We start from the raw sequence: 15,342 nt of genomic DNA, 5'->3' as shown, positions 1-15,342 counted from the left end.
AAAGAAAAGAATGAATAAATAAAAATTAGAAAGAAAAAAGAACAGCAAAGCTCCCAGGGATCCCACCAGTGCAGCTACAAGGTCTGGGGAAGTTGTTCCCAGGTGTTGAAGTACAGCCTGGCTAGGAGGCATAGAGGTATTCAGTGCCAGGTATCCAGGGGACAGGAAGAGAAGGAAGGTATAGAGAGACGAGAAAATGAGTAATGAAGAGAGACAAAAAGGAAAAAGAGGGAAAAGAAAACAAATTCAAAAAAAGAACAAGAAAAGCCCCCCAAAAAAGCAGGAAAAAAAAAACCCACAAAGAAAGAAATGCGCTCAGGGATCCCCCTGCCTGTCTGCGCAAGCTGAGGGTGTAGGTCCCAAGCCGCACAGCACCACCCAGCCAGAGCAGACTCCCAACTTGAGAAAAGAAAAAGAAAAACAATTGAAAACAAACAAAAAAGCCCCTGCATCCCACCAGTGTGGCAGCACGGACTGGGAAGCAGTTCCACACTCGAACGGAGCTCCACAGCCCCTCGGGAAGAAGCAAAGATGGTGCACGGAGCCAGGTGTTGGAGCAAAAGGAGGGGGAGGTGGTGAGAGGTACGGAAGAAATCAAAGAAGCGGAAAAAGGCAACACCAGCAGCCAACAAATGGCACTCAGAGAGCCGGCCAGTGCGGACGGGTGGAATCCAAGCAGCCGGTGCTTCCCAGCCAGGAGACTGTGGCTGCGGGAAGCAGAGGAGGCCGAGTGGGGGCGAAGAAGGGTGGGGGGTGGGAAAGCATATATCGCCAGTTACCGGTTGTTCTGTCTCCTGCTGGAAGCTCCGTGAAGCTGCATTTGCTGGTCTCTGATAGGAGTCCAAGATGGCGGATCCATGCTGCATTAGGTGATGGGGGACCTCTCCATGTATGTCTCCTCGCTCTCTATTCTCTGTCAGTTTCTTATTCCCTTTGGTGCTTGGCTGAGTTCTTTATCTCTTCATTTGATGTTTAGGATTTCAGGATTGCTGTTTTCTCTGTTTGGCTTAGTTTTTCGGATCTTTGCTGTGGAGGGATGGCATGGTGCTTCTGCCTAGAGTGCCACGTTGCCGGAAGTCAATTTTTTTTTTTTTTTAATTGTGGTAAATGGGTAACAGAACACTTGCTGTTTCAACAGGCTTCCCGTGTATGGTTCAGTGACATTACGCTCATCACATTGTTCAGCCAGCACCATTGTATGTGTTGTTTTGATGTATAGGCGTTCTGCATGCATTCTGGATACAGATCCTTTGTCAGTTATGTGTGTTGCAAATGTCTTCCCCCAGTTTGTGGCTTGTTTTCCAATTTCTTTATGTATGCTTTCTTCAATAAAAATTTCTAATTTTTCAAAACTTGTGATAAATCTGTAGGTAACAAAACATTTGCTGTCTCAACCACCCTCACATGTACCGTTTAGTGACATTAAATACATCCATCATGTCCAGCCATCACCGTTAACCCTTCCCAGATTCTTCCATCACCCTTAACAGAGGCAGCTTCTGTTTTTCTTGTAAGGCGAAGGTGACTGCACTGCCCCCCTTCACTGCCCCCAAGTGCTGCCTCCTAGGTCAGTCCTTTCTGGGAGGGGCAGTGGAACTCCTAACAAGGCCTGGATGCCATCTGCTTTCTGCACCCGCCGGGTGGAGCCCCAAGTGCCGCTAGAGATACCATCGCCAGGCCTGCCCGAGAGTCAGAGTCAGTGGGTCTGTGTTTTTAACAAACATCCAGCTGATCTCTGTCTTCCGGCCAGTGTGGAAGCATGGCTGGAGTCCTCGGAGTTGGGAGGAGAGGACGGGGCTGCAGGACGCAGGCCATGCCACTGCAGGAAGAGGGCAGGGGCTGGCAGTGCATCCCCAGAGGGGGAGAGGCCTCTGGGGACAGAGGGAGGCCAGGCCACGGCGCTTGGTGCGGGCGGCCGGGTCCCAACACCCTGTTCATCCTCAGGAGGCTCCTCTGGGTGCATTTAGTGGCCTCAGGAGTGAACGTCTTCTCCAACTGTTTCTCTTCAGCGGGGGGCCTGCACGTGCGTAAGTGGGGAGCGCCTCATGAATGTCTTTAAACATCTTGGCAAGACCGTGCCCCCCAAACCCATGTCCCCTAAGACAGCGGCTCTAACGGTGATGCTGTGCACATGCTCCCTTGTGTGAGTGCTGGGCCATCCAGGTGACATGAGCCATCGGACACTGTGGACCTGAAGGTGGAGACCACCCTCCCCCGCCCCCACGTCGCCTGTGCGCAGGTAGCTGACCTCTGCTCTCCTGCCCGCCTTCCTGCCTTCTCCGAGCTTGGGGGCTTCACCTGGGGGACTAGGAAAACAGCATTCCAGGCGCTGGTTCCCCCATCAGTCTGGGCAGGTGGCCAGCACGGCAGACCAAGGGGATGCTTGACCTCAGAGGTCAGCCCCCTTGTCAGAACTGCGCAGATGGCTGGGGCAGGCACGCAGGGCTTCTGGCCATCTCCGTCCTCGCCCTTGGCGTCTTCCCACTCCCGCTCCCACGATCTTGAGCTTTATTACAATAGGGTGGAAAACCGGAGGGGCTCTAAGGCCGCAGCACCCCCAGGCTGGCTGGGCACCCTGCTTTCCTCTTCTCACCCCCACTGCTCCCGGGCTGGGCCGTTGTCCTGTCTGCCTGAGGAGGAGGTGGGCTCCCAGAGGGCCAGGGACTCTCAACGCCCCCTCTCCTGGGGAGTGGCAGGGCCCCGACAGCAGGACCGTCACTGACCGGACAGGGTCCCCGGGCCCCGACAGCAGAGCCATCACTGGCCAGACAGGGTCCCGGGGCCCTGGGGGCCATGCTGTGCCTCAGCTCTAGCAGATCTTAGGGTTTTCCGGGCTGTTTTCACCCCCTTGGTCTGTAAGGGCGCACTTTTGCCTGCTTCTCTGGGGTGCCACGGCCCTTTTAGCTGTAGATTTAGGGGCCGAGAATGAGCAGGAGAAGCCCTGGGGGGTGGGGGGGCACAGCCTCCATGGGGTCCCCGACACAGGGCTGTGTTAGCGCCAGGCTTAAGGGCGTCATTTCATCGGCCCTTCTTACACCCCACTTTTTAGGTGAGGCAGCTGATCTGGATGGGGGTGCATTAGGACTGAGGGCTGCACAGCTGGCAAAACAGTGTGGAGGCATTTGAGCCCCGCAGGCCGACCCCAAGCCATGTTCCTGACCTCCAGGCCTGGTGCCCCTAGCTGCCCCTGACCTCCAGGCCTGGTGCCCCTAGCTGTCCCTGACCTCCAGGCATGGTGCCCCTAGCTGTGTCCCTGACCTCCAGGCCTGGTGCCCCTAGCTGCCCCTGACCTCCAGGCCTGGTGCCCCTAGCTGTCCCTGACCTCCAGGCCTGGTGCCCCTAGCCGTTCCTGACCTCCAGGTGTGCGTCCACGCACCCGAGTTTCCCCATCTCGCCCACTGGGGGCCTGCAGATGGCCACTGTGCCCTCCCTGTGGACTTGTTCCCCAAGGACAGGATGCCTTCAGTCCTCTGCATGTGATTTTACACATTAATTTTCGATAAAATGAAGTATTCCCATCTTTCCAGGGAGGTATTTTTGACCCCCTTCCCCAAACCTGGGCTTTGTCTTCGACACTGACAGCACCCCCAATGGGAGCTTCAGCAGGGGGCCACTCCCCATCCCTTCTGTCTACTAGGAGCCCCTTGACAGCTCACGCCCTGGGGCACCCGGTTTCCGGGGGCGGAAATCCCTGCTCAGGCAAGGAGCGGACAGACCTCATTGACCTGGCCCCCGGGGGCTGGTGATAACATGAAGGGAAACTGCCAGAAGGCTGACAGCTACAGGTGGCCCACAGCCGGGTCAGAATTCTTGCCCAGGCTGCCGGGGGCGCAGGTGGGCCTGTTCGTCTGGTTTTGAGTTTTTCTTTGAAGGAACAAGGTAAGAGACAGAAAGAGAAAGAAAGAAGAAAAGGAAGAAAGAATGAGAAGGAGGAAGAAGGCAAAGAGAAAGAGAAGGAAGGACAGACAGACAGACAAGAAAGGAGGAAGGAAGGAGTGAGCGGGGGAGGGAAGGAAAAACCAAAACCCAGCTCCGACTCACAGTGACCCTGGAGGACAGAGCAGAACCGCCCCATGGGGTTTCCAAGGCTGTCATCTTTATGGAAGGAGATACCGCATCTTACTCTGGCGGAGCGGCTGGTTCGCAGCCGAGCGCTTTAACCACTGCACCACCAGCCCTCCTTCAGGGTGGAGAGGGAAGGGAGGGGAGGGGAGGGGAGGGGAGGTGGGGGGGAGGGAGCGCTGAGTGGCCGCTGCTTTGGTTTCTTGCCTTGGTGTTCGCCTCCAGGTAGTTGTACAGCACGTTGATGGAGATGGTGAGGTCTCCGTTGTTGAAGGGGTACGACCTGTTCCAGCCCTGGGCCCCAAACTTGCGCCTCTCGGCCACCACGGCGTGGAAGTAGCACAGGGCAAACAGGATGCACTTGAACTCGATCTCCTTGGTGCACATCTCCATTGTGTCCTAGGTCATGCGGTCAGATGACAGTGAGCGGAGACAGGAAGGGGGAGCTTCCCAAGTGGGCCCCGGTGGGTGGGACCCTGGCCAGCCGCTCCACGGGGGGCACAGGGTGGGGGGCCGGGCTGGGGTAGGCTAAAACTCACGGATGGTCGTCTGACAATGGACCCACCAAGCTGCAAAGGCTGAGAGAACAGGTGCTGTGTCTTTGTTTCTCTCAGAAATGCAGTTTTATCGCTTTTGAGTATTTATGACAAGTCGAATTAAGGAGGCCCAGTGGCGCATGGCTAAGGACTTGGCTAGCTAACTGAAACGTTGGTGGTTCAAACTCACCAGCGGCTCCGAGGCAGAAAAAGACCTGGCGATCTGCTCCCTTAAAGATCACAGCCTAGAAAACCCTATGGGGCAGTTCTACTCTGTCATATGGGGTCGCTGTGAGTCAGAAATCTACTCCACGGGTACCCAACAACAAAGTCAGATGATTTATACTGCCTCCTAATAAAATAGTCCCCAATTCAGGACATTTCAAGACTTCTTTTAATGAGAAATAATGTTCCCTTGTAAGTCTCAACATTTGTCTTCATTTATATACAGTGTCCCCCAACTCTTTAAAAACAATTGGTAACGTTTTCCTAGAAGGGGTGGGGACAGCTCAGTCAACCCATTCTTTTTCATGACACCCCAGGGAAGGCAAACCCAGCCCAAATTCTGAGTCTAGACCCCTGGGTTTGTGAGATCCCACTGTGTTAATCTCTGTACAGCGGTGGCTTAGTAGCGGAACTCTCCCCTTCCATGCAGGAGACCCGAGTTAGATTCCCTGCCACTTATCTCATGTGCAACCTCCACCCATCTTTCAAAGGAGCCCTGGTGGCCCAGTGGTTAAGAGCTATGGCTGCTAACCAAAAAGTAGGCAGTTCAAATCCACCAGCTGCTCCTTGGAAATCCTACGGGGCAGTTCTACTCTGTCCTATAGAGTCACAACTATGAGCTGGAATCTACTTGATGGCAGTGAGGTTTTTTTTTTTTACTGTGTTGTCATGATGCTGAACAGGTTTCAGCAGAGCTTCCAGACTAAGATAGAGTAGGAAGAAAGGCCTAGCAATCTACTTCCAAAAATCAGTCATTGAGAACCCTATGGATCACAACTTGCACCAATCATGAGGACGGTGCAGGACCAGGCAGGGTTTCGTTCCGTTGTGCATGGGGTTGCCATGAGTCGGGGGCCGACCCGGCGGCAGCTCACAATAGCAAATCTTGGTACAGTGGGAGTGCTCCTGAACACGGAGGCTTTCGATTAAAGTTGTATTTTCTCTGATCTGTTGTTAAAGAAGTCTCCCCGCCCGTTTATGTTCTGGGAATGGCAAGCAGTGACCCAGACTGAAGGACCTACTTGGAATCCCTCTAGTTTCCCTTCCTGCTCCCCCTCTTCCATCCTGGGTCTCCCGGGGTCCAGGTGGGCACTGCTCGCCAGCCCCCCACCTTAACTTCCTTTTAAGAAGCTCGCAGTCCTAGGGAGCGGGGTGCAGACACCATTCTGGGGTCTCCCACCATTCCAGCACTCCTTCTCCTGCTGCCCCCCATATTCCTTCCCCCTCTCTTGCGACCTCCTCTTGAATGAAAGTCTTTTGTGCCCCATTTGAAGACTGTCAGGTGCAATTTCGGTGCAGTGGTTAAGAGCCTGGCTGTCAACCAAAAGGTTGGTAGTTCAAATCTACCAGCTGCTCCTCAGAAACCCTCTGGGGGGAGTTCTACTGAATAGAGTCGCTATGAGTCGGAATCGACTCGACAGCAATGATTTTTTTGTTTTTTTTTTTTTACTGCAAAGACCCACGGGCGGCCGGTGTGGAAGCTGGGTGCGGCTGCCTCACCTGGGTAAACAAGACACCCCCGGGAGAAAAGGTGGTGGCTGGATCCCCAGCCAGCCTCTGCTCGCTAGGGCAGACGGGAATGACAGTCCCGGGCCTTCCCTTGTCCTGGGAAGCTGACGGGTTTCTCCTTCCCCCTTGGCCACCGTCACTCTTGCTGTCCCAGCCCTTGTTGCCAACGCCCGCCTGGGGAGCCAAAGCCTGGGAGGGACCAAGCAGGCCTGTTTCCCAGCCCTCGGTGACGGCAGTGGGGGAGAGCCTGGCAGGACACTGGGGTAACTGGGCCCCCGTCTCCCAGCCCTCAGTGACGGCACTGGGGGAGAGCCTGGCGGGACACTGGGGTAACTGGGCCCCCCTCTCCCAGGCCTCAGTGACGGCAGTGGGGGAGAGCCTGGCGGGACGCTGGGGAAGTGGGCCCCTGTCTCCCAGGCCTCAGTGACGGCACTGGGGGAGAGCCTGGCGGGACGCTGGGGAACTGGGCCCCCGTCTGCTGCCCTCCCCTCCATGTTGTGCCAGGAAACGCAGCCCTCCTCGGCACTCCACCTCCCAGCCTAAGACTGAGCCAGGGGCCATTCCTGTTGACCGGTGTCCGAACGGGCTGGGAGCTGAGGACCAGGCCCCACGCCCGCCTCTGTCCGTCATGGACAGACACTTCTGCAGAATACAGTAAAACGAAACACTAAAGCAGAAAGGGATTGCGCGCGTGCTTGGTCTCACAGTGACGCAAACCGCCGCACGGTTGACTAACCGTCTGCTTTCGTTTCTGCACGGAAGCGTCACAGAGCGGCAGCTGGCGGGTCGCGCCCACCCCCGCCCGGAGCCCCGTGCGCGCCCTACCTGGGTGAAGAGGTCCAGCGCCTTGTGCAGGTTGGCGTGCATCCCAGTGGGCGGCTCATTGGTGATCTTGATGGAGTTTTCCAGGATGCCCTGGGGGATGATGTGGGACTCGGGGCTGGGGGCCGGCTCGGCGCTGATAAACACCCGGTAGTCCTCGTGGCTGCCCATGCTGTACCGCTCCACCTTCTTGTCCAGGTTGCTCAGCCAGCGCGCCACCAGGTGGATGTTCTGCGGCCAAGACCAGGGCGCTCACCGCCAGCGTGTCCGCCCCAGGCCCACCATGACCGGCCGCTCGCCTCAGCCCCTGGCGCAGCCCCACCCGCCATCCACGTTCACCAGTGCTGCCTGTGCTGGGGTCCTTCCGGCTGAGCAGCCAAGGCCCCAGAATCGACTCCTGCCCCGTCAGTTCACACCCTCCAGCCTCGTGATTAAACCTCATACTCCGTGGGCGTCAGGCAGGGATGATGTGGTTCCCCACCCGCAGCGGTCCCCCCTCTGAGGGATTCAAAGCTGAGGTCTCCGCAGTAGTACGAGGCCAGAGACTGGATTGAGGCCAACACAAAGTGTGGAAGTCGGGGCAGGGCTGGAGGGAGGAAGTGGGGCGAGCCACTAGCTAGAGGGGCCTTGGGGAGGCTCTCAGGTGGAGAGGGCAGTCCAACTATGGTTGAACCTAAGGTGGAGAGCCAGCATCCTTGTCTGTGTGACCATTACTGCTTCCCCGAAGCTGGGGGAGGGGGAGGGGCGATGCTCCTGTCAATCCAGTGCTTTTGTCTTGTGTCTTTAATAGTATGTCTTTAAGGGATATTGACCCAAGCCACGGTATTTTCGATCGCCTTATATGCGTGCGAAAGCTGGACAATGAACAGGGAAGACCGAAGAATAATTGATGCCTTTGAATTATGGTGTTGGCGAAGAATATTGAATATACCATGGGCTGCCAGAAGAACCAACAAGTTGATCTTGGAAGAAGTACAACCAGAATGCTCCTCAGAAGCAAGGATGGCATGACTACATCTCACATGCTTTGGACATGTTATCAGGAGGGACCAGTCCCTGGAGAAGGACAGCATGCTTGATAAAGTAGAGGGTCAGCGAAAAAGAGGAAGACCCTCAACAAGATGGATTGACACAGTGGCTAGAACAGTGGGCTCAAGCATAACAATGATCGTGAGGATGGTGCAGGACCAAGCAGTGTTTCGTTCTGTTGTACATAGGGTTGCTATGGGTCAGAACTGACTCGACAGCACCTAACAACAAAAATAAGGGTACTCTGCTGTAAGTCCTGGAGTCTTTCTCAATGAAAGAACCTACAGCGCCACTCAAGCAGACAGTGTCCCTCACCATGCAGCGCACTCAGGCAGATGTGGAACACTGTGGACATGAGACAACTGCCCTCCTTGAGTGGCTGTAGGATTCTCACCCACATTTTTGAATGTGAGTCCCTGTGATGGTTTAGTTCGTGTGTCAGCTTGGCCAGGCTAGGGTTCCCAGTGGTCTGGCCAAACACTAGACTAGCTGCTGTTCTGTAATGTAATCTAATGCAGTGGAATGTAGTCACTTTCCATAATGTAATGTAATCAATCAGTCAGTTGAAAGGGGGAGTTCCTTGGGGTATGGTCTACCTCCAGACTATAAGTAGATATTTTGGCAGAATTCTTTCTCTGTCCACTCTGCACTCTTCCTGTGGCCCTGCCCACGGATCTTGCGAGGCAAACCTGCAGGAATCTGCAGCTTGCCGCCTGACCTCGGGATTTGGGGCTTGCTGGCCTGCACAATCACGTGAGCCAGTCCCTTGAAGTATGTGCAAGGATCTCACATGGAAACATGGTTCTGTTTCTCTGAGAACCCAAGCTAAGACAGTTCCATAGCCTCATTTCTGTTAGGTCTTCAGGCTCTACCCCAAAACCCCCATTGCCGTCGAGTGGATTTCGAGTCCTAGAGATCCTATAGGACAGAGTAGAACTGCCCCATAGAGTTTCCAAGGAGCAGCTGGTGGATTCAAACTGCTGACCTTTTGGTTAGCAGCCCAGCGCTTAATCACTGTGCCACCAGGGCTCTGGGCTCTATCCAAGGAAGGCAAAATTCAGTTCCCACGGCTGCCTCGCACCCACTCCTGGGGCCCTGGGCCCTCGTACCTGCAGAATGACCCAGTGCCCATTCTCTGCAGCCACGTCCAGCGCGTTCTCAGCCACTACCTCTTGTCCCTGGCCCAGAGACACGTTGTGGAGCTTCCCATTGTCTATGGTAAATCCTAGTTTCTTCCCTAAAGGAAAGAAAAACAAGAAGAACACGAGGATGATTAAACGCCAAAGATGGTGGCTCCAGGACCTGCAGCCCGGAGTTCCACATGCCCCGCCCCATTTTTTCGTTGTGGTCAAACACACAGAACAAAATCTACCATTTCAACAATTTTAAAGTGTACAATTCGGTGACATTTAGTACACAATGTTGTGTTACCGTCAGCTCTGTCTAGTTCCAGAACATTCCCATCACCCCAAAAGGAACCCCATATCCAGTTAATCAATTGTTCCCCATTCTCTGCCCACAACCCCTAGCAGCCACTGATCTGCTTTCTCTCTCTATGGATTTTTCTTATTCTGAACATTTCATGTCAATGGATTCAAACAATATGTGATGTTTTATGTCTGACTTCTGTCACTCAGCATAATGTTTTCAAGGTTCACACGTCATAGCATGTATTAGGACTTTATTCCTTTTTATGGTTACGCAATATTCCACTGTATGGATGGACCACCCTTTGTTTATCCATTCGTCTGTTGATGGACACTTGAGTTGTTTCCACCTTTAGGCTATTGTGAACAGTGCTCCAGTGAACATTGGTGCACAACTCTCTTTTTGAGTCTCTGCTTTCAGTTCTTCTGGGTATATGTCTAGGAGCAGAATTGCTGGGTCATATGGTAATTCTATGTTTAACTTTTGAGGAACCACCAAACTGTTTTCCACAGCACCTGCACCATTTTACATTCCCACCAGCAACGCTCAAGTGTTCCAGATCCTCCATAGCTTCACCAACACTTGTTATTGTCCACTTTTGAAACTTACAGTCATCCTAGTGGGGGTGAAGGGGTATCTCACTGGGGCTTTCATTTGCATTTCCCTAACGACTAGCCCTCGCCCCGTTTTTGAGGACACTGCTTGCTGGCTACACTTACCCAGGGCTTCCACATCTTTCAAGGGATCGACCCCCGGGGAGAGGATGAAGAAGATTGGTGTGGAGGGGCTGCTCTCCTCGTAGGACTTGGAGAACTCCACACTCCGGCCTTCTACGAACTTGCTGCCCATCTTCTCCTCCACAAAGTTCCTGGGGGGATGTGCTGGGTCAGGACGAGGACTGGGGGGAGGGGTGAAGGGGAGAGCTGTGCTCCAGGTGGAAGGGCCTTTTTCTTGGCAGTCTTTCTCAGCAGAGAAAGGTCTTTGGCAGGAAAGCCAGCTGTTCACAGCAGCTTTTCCTTCTGCAAGGAGAAGGGTGTTGGGGTGGACGTGTTTTCCGCCTTAGCTTTATTAGTTTCGGACACCCTTTGTGTCCCCTGTGTGACCCTGAAACAAGCTCTTCCTTTGAGCAATCTGTGCACAGACCGTGGGAAGCAATCTCAGTGAGCTCACGTTACCCTGCTTCTCAAGGGCACTCAAGGTCAACCGGGAGGGCGGGCAAGGGGCTAAGGGGGCTGGAGCAGGCAACTTCTCAGGTACCCAGGTGTTATGGATCGAATTGTGTCCCCCAAAAATATGTGTCAACATGGCTAGGCCACGATTACCAATATTATGTGATTGTCCACCATTCTGTCATCTGATGTGATTTTCCTAGGTGTGGCAAATCTTACCTCTATGATGTTAACGAGGTGGGATTAGTGGCAGTTATGTTAATGAGGCTGGACTCAATCTACAAGATTAGGTTGTGTTTTAAGCCAATCTCTATCGAGATGTAAAAGAAGTGAGCAGAGAGACATGGGGACTTCATACCACCAAGAAACAAGAGCCAGGAGAATAGCACATCCTTTGGACCTGGGGCCCCTGTGCTGAGAAGCTCCTTGACAGGGCAAGATTGATGAGAAGGACCTTCCCCCAGAGCCGACAGAGAGAGAAAGCCTTCCTCTGGAGCTGGCACCCTGAATTTGGGCTTCTGGCCTCCTAGACTGAGAATAAATTTCTCTTTGTTAAAGCCATACACTTGTAGTATTTCTGTTACAGCAGCCCTAGATAATTAAGACACCAGGTGACTGTGTCTTGGCACCAGGTGGCCCATGGACCCCCTAGAAGCCCACCTGTGATTCCAATAAAGGGATCAGGTTTTAGCAATTCCCTGTTTCCTACCCACTTCCTATCTGCTGTGTAGACAAAGGCTGCAAGAAGGAGCAGAACAAGACCAACCTGTTTGTCTCCTGGCGATTTGTGCTAATTGGGAGGCATTTGAGAGGAGTCCCTGGGTAGCACAAACAGTTAAGTGCTCAACTGCTAACTGGAAGTTTGGCAGTTCGACCGCACCCAGAGGTACTTCAGAAGACAGGCCTGGCAATTTAGTTCCGAAAAATCAGCCATTGACAACCCTATGGCGCACAGGTCTACTCTGACACATGGGGTCACTGTGAGTCGGAATTGATTTAATGGCAACTGGTTTGGTTTGAAAAGGAAGGGAGTTCAAATTACAGCAGTTTTTTGTGAGCTCAAAGGATCACAAAACATGGGCAATCAGAAAAATCACAGAAAAAGCAGGACCTTCAAAAACATAGAAGCGCTACTCTGTAACAAGCTCTAACCTATTTCTAACTCGACCCAAGTGAGCCAGGGGCCGGTCGAGGAGGTAGGACAGGAAGGCCCGGACTGTCCTCTCCCGGAAAATCTAACATTGTTGTGGGTTTCAGACACCCGCCCTTCTCCCTCCATCGCGGACAGCTGAGCTCACTGGATTCTGAATGATGTATATGAACTAAAATTGGTAAGATGTGCCAATGGCCAGTCCAGGATTTGTGCAGATGGCAAATGGGAGCGTTCCCAGGAGTTAGCCAGGCTCGTTTGTGAGCAGTTGAGTGTCTGAGTGCGCTGACTACCTTGGAAGACTTTCAGATGGACCTGTCCACTCACAGGCCACCCTGAGCCCCCTCATCTCCTCCCCTGTGATCTAACGGGGTCTGTGGGATGGTGCCAGTGCTGGCCTCTCCATTCCCTGGGGACTTTCTGAGGACACCCTTATCTGTCATTCTTTTCCTTCACCAGCTTTCATACAGCGTCCTGAACCACTGCCGACTAGAGTGGGTGGGGTCCTCCGGACCGCTCTCATTAACTACTCCTGGTGCCTCTCCTCATCTATCCGAGGGAAACAAAGCAAAACAGTAAAGTCTGTGAACAGTGATGTGAGTCACGTCCCTGCTTTGTCAGAGGACAGTTCTATAGGGGACATGGGCATGTTGGGGGAAGTCTGGCTGCTTCCTGGCTACTAGGAGAAATGAAAAGGAAAGAAGCCCAAACAACCCACAATGCTCTGAGAACGGATCCTTGGCACGGGTCCTTGGTAAGCCCTGTCCCCCTTCCTTTAGCAGCTCTGTCCTCTTTCACGTGGTGGCTGGATCACAAAGGGCCACTTTCTCTCCACCCGAGGGGGATGGATGGATGGCACAGACATGGTGTCCGCTGTGGGGACCCAGTGCAGATGTTGCTTGATGTTCCTGGATGTTGCTATTCCTGATGCACTTGTGTGAAATGATGGCTCTAACAGGACGAGAGACGGGAACGAGGAGGAAAGGCTGCAACGTTGGATTAATGGTGGTATTTCCGGCCTAGCAGGCCACAGTTGGGATGATTTGAAATTGTTCATGAAATTAGAATGGTTCTCTTTGTAAACTAGCAGAAATGGATATAAATACAAGGTTTATTTTTAATTTGGCCATTGTTATGGATTGAATTGTGTCCCCTCAAAATATGTGTTGTAAATCCTAACCCTTTGTCTTAGTTTGGGTTCGCTAGAGAAGCAAAACTAGTGAAGTGTGTGTGTGTGTGTGTGTGTGTGTGTGTGTGTGTGTAGAGAGAGAGACAAAGAGACAGAGACAGAGATTTACCTCAAGGAAATGGCTCATGAGGTTGTAGAAGCTGGCAAGTCCCAAGTCCGTGGGTTAGGCATCAGACTGGAGGCTTCTCCTGACTCACGTAGCTGCAGGGGCTGATGAACCCAAGATCGGCAGGTTAGACAGCATGCTGCTGGCCCTCAGGCTGTGGAGGCTGATGAATCCAAGATCAGCAGGGAATATGGCAGGCCACTAGCTCAAATCCCAAGAACCGGAAGTGAGAGATGATGACGAGCCGGATGCAGGATCCAGAGCAAGAGAGAGCTTTGCCAGAGCATCATATATATATTGGATGCAGGCCGCACTCCCAAGGAAACTCCCTTACATTAGATCACAAAATGGAGGATAACTACATCATTACACAACTGCCAAACCACTGAGAATCCTAGCCCAGCCAAACTGACATATAATATTAACCATCACAGTCCACCCCTTGTCAACTTGTCACACATGCACATCTCCTTAAACCATACATAATCTCTAAATAAAGACAATTATAAGGTCATACGTACACCTAACATGATACAACTAGCATGTGTACAACCAAAAACACACTAGCCCCATTGACATCTCATATTTTACAAGAGATGAGGAAAAAAAAATTGCTAACTATCTATCCACACATACATGTTGATGTTGTTAGGTGCCGTCGAGTCGGTTCCGACTCATAGCAACCCTATGTTCAATAGAACGTAACACTGCCTGGTCCTGCACCATCCTCACAATTGTTGCTATGCCTGAGCCCATTGTTGCATCCACTGTGTCAGTCCATCTCATTCAGGGTCTTTCTCTTTTTCACTGACCCTCTACTTTACCAAGCATGATGTCCTTCTCCAGGGACTGGTCCCGCCTGATAACATGTCCAAAGTATGTAAGACGTAGTCTCACCATCCTTGCTTCTAAGGAGCATTCTGGTTGTACTTCTTCCAAGACAGATTTGTTCGTTCTTTTGGCAGTCCGTGGATATTCAGTATTCTTCACCAACACCACAGTTCAAAGGCATCAATTCTTCTTCAATTTTCTTCATTCATTGTCCAGCTTTCACATGCATATGAAGAGATCAAAAACACCACGGCTTGGGTCAGGCGCACCTTAGTCCTCAAGGTGACGTCTTTGCTTTTCAACACTTTAAAGAGGTCTTTTGCAGCCGATTTGCCCAGTGCAATGCGTCTTTTGATTTCTTGACTGTTGCTTCCATGGGTGTTGATTGTGGATTCAAGTAAAATGAAATCCTTGACAACCTCAATCTTTTCTCTGTTTATCATGATGTTGCTTATTGGTCTAGTTGTGAGGATTTTTGTTTTATATTGAGGTGTAATCCATACTGGAGGCTGTGGTCTTTGATCTTCATCAGTAAGTGCTTCAAGCTCTCTTCACTTTCAGCAAGCAAGATTGTGTCATCTGCATAACGCAGGTTGTTAATGAGTCTTCCTCCAATCCTGATGCCCCGTTCTTCTTCATATAGTCCAGCTTCTCGGATTATTTGCTCGGCATACAGATTGAATTGGTATGGTGAAAGGATATAACGTGTATGATAAAACAACGAAGAACTACTCCTAACTATTACAGTCCTCATTTCTGCAACTGGTCATGTGGTTGTAACTGGTGTTTAGAACTACCTTCTTCCACCACCCATTCTGTATTCCCTTTACCCTCAGCAAGCACCTCAGCTGGTCGTGGTTCTTTGCCTGGTGGGGTGGCCCAAACCTTCATTCCTGAAGGGTCTGGGCCATTAGTAGTCATGTCGGAATTGGGTTGCTGCAGTTTTCCGTTGACTTTCATCACAGGGCAGGGTAATATTAAGAGACGCCCAAAGGGATCTCCTGTATTGCAGACATACTCTTCTTACCTCCATTATGTAATATCAGTCCGATTTTCCCTTGGTCATCAGGCTCAATCACACCAGCCAGTATGGTAACTCCCTTCTTTGCCTGTTGTTACAGAGGCATAAGAAGCCCAAAGTGGCCAGGTGGCATTCTTTTTTTTTTTTTAGATACTGCCCTTTATTTATTTTTTATTGTACTTCAGGTGAAGGCTTACAGAACAAATAGTTTCTCATGAAACAGTAGTACACATATTGTTTTATGACATTGGTTAACAACCCCACG

General features: G+C 52.0%; 1 protein-coding gene across 1 annotated transcript in view; it reads right to left on the bottom strand.

Annotated features, from left to right (window-relative positions):
• The window catches only part of DNAH17 (dynein axonemal heavy chain 17), a 122,322-nt gene that overhangs the window by 6,231 nt on the left and 100,749 nt on the right, over positions 1-15,342 (bottom strand). Inside the window, exons 71-74 of the mRNA XM_004374107.2 lie at positions 10,331-10,479; positions 9,293-9,420; positions 7,158-7,385; positions 4,270-4,461 (exon numbers count right to left, since the gene is read on the bottom strand). Of these exons, the coding sequence (XP_004374164.1) occupies positions 4,270-4,461; positions 7,158-7,385; positions 9,293-9,420; positions 10,331-10,479 (697 nt within the window). The remainder of the gene's footprint in view (positions 1-4,269; positions 4,462-7,157; positions 7,386-9,292; positions 9,421-10,330; positions 10,480-15,342) is intronic.

This window comes from Trichechus manatus, unplaced genomic scaffold (genome assembly GCF_000243295.1).
Source record: "Trichechus manatus latirostris isolate Lorelei unplaced genomic scaffold, TriManLat1.0 scaffold00028, whole genome shotgun sequence".
Lineage (NCBI taxonomy): Eukaryota > Metazoa > Chordata > Mammalia > Sirenia > Trichechidae > Trichechus > Trichechus manatus.
The sequence above is the reverse complement of the archived record's forward strand: the minus strand, read 5'-3'. Positions and strand labels throughout refer to the sequence as shown.